We start from the raw sequence: 3,878 nt of genomic DNA on the forward strand, positions 1-3,878 counted from the left end.
ACATCCCGGGGGTACAGGGTGGTCGAATCGGTGCTCGTTACATCGCCGGCTTGGAGTCACGACAGCACCAAAGCCTCAAAGCGAGCTGCGGCGGGGGAAAATGATAGTCTTGGTATACTCATGTATTCCATCCATCGAGTTCACTACAGGCAGTCCGGAGAAGCCTCGAAAATGCTCTGTAAATGAGACAGCAAATATTTCGGGGCTGACCAGACCTGCTGACAAGACACGCGCGTCTCAAGTTCATGGCGCGCACCTTCTCAGCAAAGCCTCAGTTGCTGCGAGCAGCATTAACGCGTCCAAACGAAGACCTGAAGCACCGTGGACACCACATTCTCAGCTGAAAGCTGTGACTTTGGCTCAAAACCGCGCTTGTTCGCTCGCCGCCAGCTGGTGTTCTCCCATTAACAGGATCAAACTGGTACTATCACAACGAGAACAGCATAGCGAAAAACTTTCGATTCATCACTTCACCATGACCCCGCAACCCCTAACGCTTCGTAGTTGCGCAAGCCACAGGGTCATCGCCGAACTTACCGAAGAGGTGACATCGGTGCATCCACCACCAGCCAGGCATTCGACTCTCTCAACACAGCCAACGAAAATACCTGGCGGCAACAAAGCCCAGCCGACTGTCCGAGCCGACACGGGCGCACTGGCCGCCCACCAGCGCCATCCGTGCAAACTACAACAGCGCCGTCTACCGAAACGACAGCGGCGTCACGCCCGATACTTGTCCCCTCAGCTGACAAGACTACAGCAGCGCCGCCTCGCAGGCGAGCTCGGTGCCGCCCTCCTTGCCGTGCTGGCGGTACTCGTACTCGGCGAGCGGCGGGTGCAGGCCGCACAGGTCCGTGTACGCCTGGCAGGACGCGGGCCCACCTCCTCCACCGTCACTGGTACGGCCGGCAGGTGGCGTCCAGGTCGGCCAGGCGCCAGCGTGTCCAGCGCCAGCTGGCTGCGCGCCGGCTCCGGGTACAGGATCTGCCACGCCGCGCAGCTGCCGACACAGGAGCACACCGTTCACGTACGCATGCGCGCGCCTGACAGCAGCTGCCGCCGGCCTGAACGGCACAGACCTCCGCTCAAGCCCACACGCTCGATACGACTGCGGTCGGCGCCAAGCGGCCGGGACGACCACAGCACCAGCAGCCGGGCAAGCTGGTGGCTGGCTGATACCGTCAGGTCCTGTCACTTCTGGTTACCCCGGCTATCAAGCCATTTCCTCGACAATTCCGCAAAATCTGTGCCATCAAACAAAAGACAAACACGTGACCTGACTTTCCCCAGATGTGACATGAATATTTCACACGGTGCCGTTGAAGACCCCTCCCCGCACGGTATCCGACTCCTCCCCCAGAAGCGGCTGTGCTGCTGACCGCGGCCACCCGGCCCCACTCACGATCGTCTTCTGGCGCATGTGGAAGAGGCAGCGGGCCACCTTCTCCACGGTGCGGAAGTGCAGCGGGATGCGCGGCTGGCGCAGCGGGGTCAGCACCACAGCGGCCGCGTCCACGCGCGGCCGCGGCGTGAACACGTGGCCGCCGATGGTGAAGCGGTACTGCACGTGGCAGAAGGCCTGCGCCACCACCGACAGACGGCAGCGCTGCTCGTCGCCGGCCTCGGCCGCCATCCGCTCGCCCACCTCCTGCCGGCGCACGACGCGGCCCAGCGCGGTGACGCTCCGGGCTGACGAGTGCGGCACCTGCCGGGCTTTGTGGCGTCTTGCCACCGGATAGGCAAGCCGCCGCTGCTACAACACTGAGCCACCGGTGACGAGAACGGTGTTGGGTCTGGCGGGAGGGTCTCTGACTCACGAGCGCGACGTCACTACTGACAGACAGCGCCAAACCACACGTCGTATCCGAGAGCTCAAGCCAGAGCTGACGGTCGCACTGACATGTCTTGCAGTGCAAGGCATGCCACTGCAAACCACTAGCCACACGGGGATCGGAGCCAGATTGGGGCCAGGGATCATAGCCCAGATTAGGGCGACACCCAGCCTCAGGCAGAGCCTCGGCTGACATACAGAGGAGCAGCCAACCACGCTCTGTTGAAAGAGGTTATCGACGCAGTCAGTCATCGGTGGACCTAAACGTTCATCAGAACACTTTATAGTACCTGGCCTGCACCCTTCAATTCCTACCGCTGAACGGTAGGAATTGAAGGGTGCAGGCACCACCCTCCCACCTCTCCTCCTTTCTCCAGGAGAGAGTGGGTAGCATCTGGCCTGCACCCTCCAATGCCTACCACCAAAAGCGCCATCCTCCCACCTACCCTCCTCTCTCCAAGGGAGGGAGGGGGAGGGGGAGGGATCGCCCGCCGCTACGCACCTTCTGAAAGGTGAGTGCCATCCGCACGCGGCCCGTGCGCCAGGCGCCCTCGCGGCGGGAAATGTCGCGCAGCCAGCGCACCACCAGCGGGGTGCTGATGCTGAACGGCAGGTTGCCGATGATGTAGGCCGACGTGCAGGGCTGCTCCCACGGCGTCGGCTCCACGGGGAACGTCGCTGCACGAACAAAGATCACACCGGGTCAAGGGTGGCGGCCGCCGGCGTCGGCTGATCCCACGGTATCGTCAGAATTGGTGACACGATCACCTGAACATATCTATACAAACGTATCAGATCACCCTTGTGTAATGCTGCAAAAATCTAGCACTGCGTGCCTCAAAAAGCCGACGCCCCCTTAACGTGACTAACCACTTGAAGTATTAGTGATCGGGACTTCGACCTTAAAAACACCGGGTCTTATACACATACAACTTAAAATAAAGAACAAATGCTAACTTTGTCAACTACTACCTGGCGTGACCTCCAACACACAACAGATCACTAGCTGGGGTGAACGGTGGCCGCACTGCACGCGCCGCACAGTCTTTGCATGGCTCCCAGACAAAACCAACGCATGCCATCCAGGCTGACTTTTTACGAACAGATCTCCACGGCGTCTCGAGCCCGGTGAGCAACCACCGTCGGAGCCCAGCTGAGCGACAGCTAAGTAGAGTAGCGTGTTTCTTCCAGCGGTCCTCTGGAGCTTTACCCACCGACAGGTGATGCACTGGTGAGCACAAATTATCATACTTGTCGTTAGCAGCGACATGATTCCCGCCCCCGATCGCTGGAATCGTGAGGCACAGCCCTCCCCCTCTCCCCGCCGAACCACTGACCTGACATGTCGTAGCGCAGCACGTCGCCGGCGACAATGTTGACCGGGCAGGGGGCGGCCGCCTCTCGCAGCATCAGCAGCGCCGGCAGGAAGCGCGTGTCCTTCTCCACGAGCGTGAGCGAGGCCGGCCGCTGCGCCAGCACGGCGCGGGTGACGCTGCCCGGGCCGGGCCCCACCTCACACACGTGCGCGTCGCGCAGCGGGCCGGCGGCACGTGCCAGACGGCTGCACGTGCCGCCGTCCAGCAGGAAGTTCTGCGACAGCTGCTGCACGGCGCGCAGCCGGTACAGGCGCAGCAGATCGCGAACGGACGGCAGCGGCGGCAGCCGCGGCGCTGCCATGGTGACGGAGACGCGGTGGCGGCCGGCAGCGCTGATTGGCTGATTCGGGCCGGAGCAGTCCGCAGCGCACCTCCGAGAGGAGCGACCACAGCCCGGGGCTCGAGTGCCCCCTGAGGGCGCTCCCCGACACCAACAGCCCGCAACTTACGCCGGAAAACGCAGTGCTCCACGAAAATGAATCAACCGTCCACCCGTTAAAGGCGTCGGGACAATATTCCACACCACACGGTTTAGCCACTGAGGTCCGTCAGCAGCGCAACAGTGCCCACTTCGCGCAATCTTTTAACGCTGACTCTCGCAATCCTGATCTCACATAAGCTCACACCGGCGTACTTAGTCCCCGAACGAAGCCTTCTAGCGTTGCGCTCGG

The 3,878-nt window shown here is 62.0% G+C and overlaps 1 protein-coding gene across 1 annotated transcript; it reads right to left on the reverse strand.

Moving 5' to 3' along the window:
• Nucleotides 1-893: 893 nt before the first annotated feature.
• On the reverse strand, nucleotides 894-3,878 carry LOC119097204 (dimethyladenosine transferase 1, mitochondrial-like). Its single transcript, XM_037220259.1, is given in 5 exon segments — nucleotides 894-932; nucleotides 934-1,000; nucleotides 1,380-1,648; nucleotides 2,334-2,509; nucleotides 3,169-3,878. Coding segments are annotated over 5 exon segments (891 nt in total). The 5' UTR covers nucleotides 3,509-3,878.

Source organism: Pollicipes pollicipes, unplaced genomic scaffold (assembly GCF_011947565.3).
Source record: "Pollicipes pollicipes isolate AB1234 unplaced genomic scaffold, Ppol_2.1 Scaffold_4295;HRSCAF=5057_pilon_pilon_pilon, whole genome shotgun sequence".
NCBI lineage: Eukaryota > Metazoa > Arthropoda > Thecostraca > Pollicipedomorpha > Pollicipedidae > Pollicipes > Pollicipes pollicipes.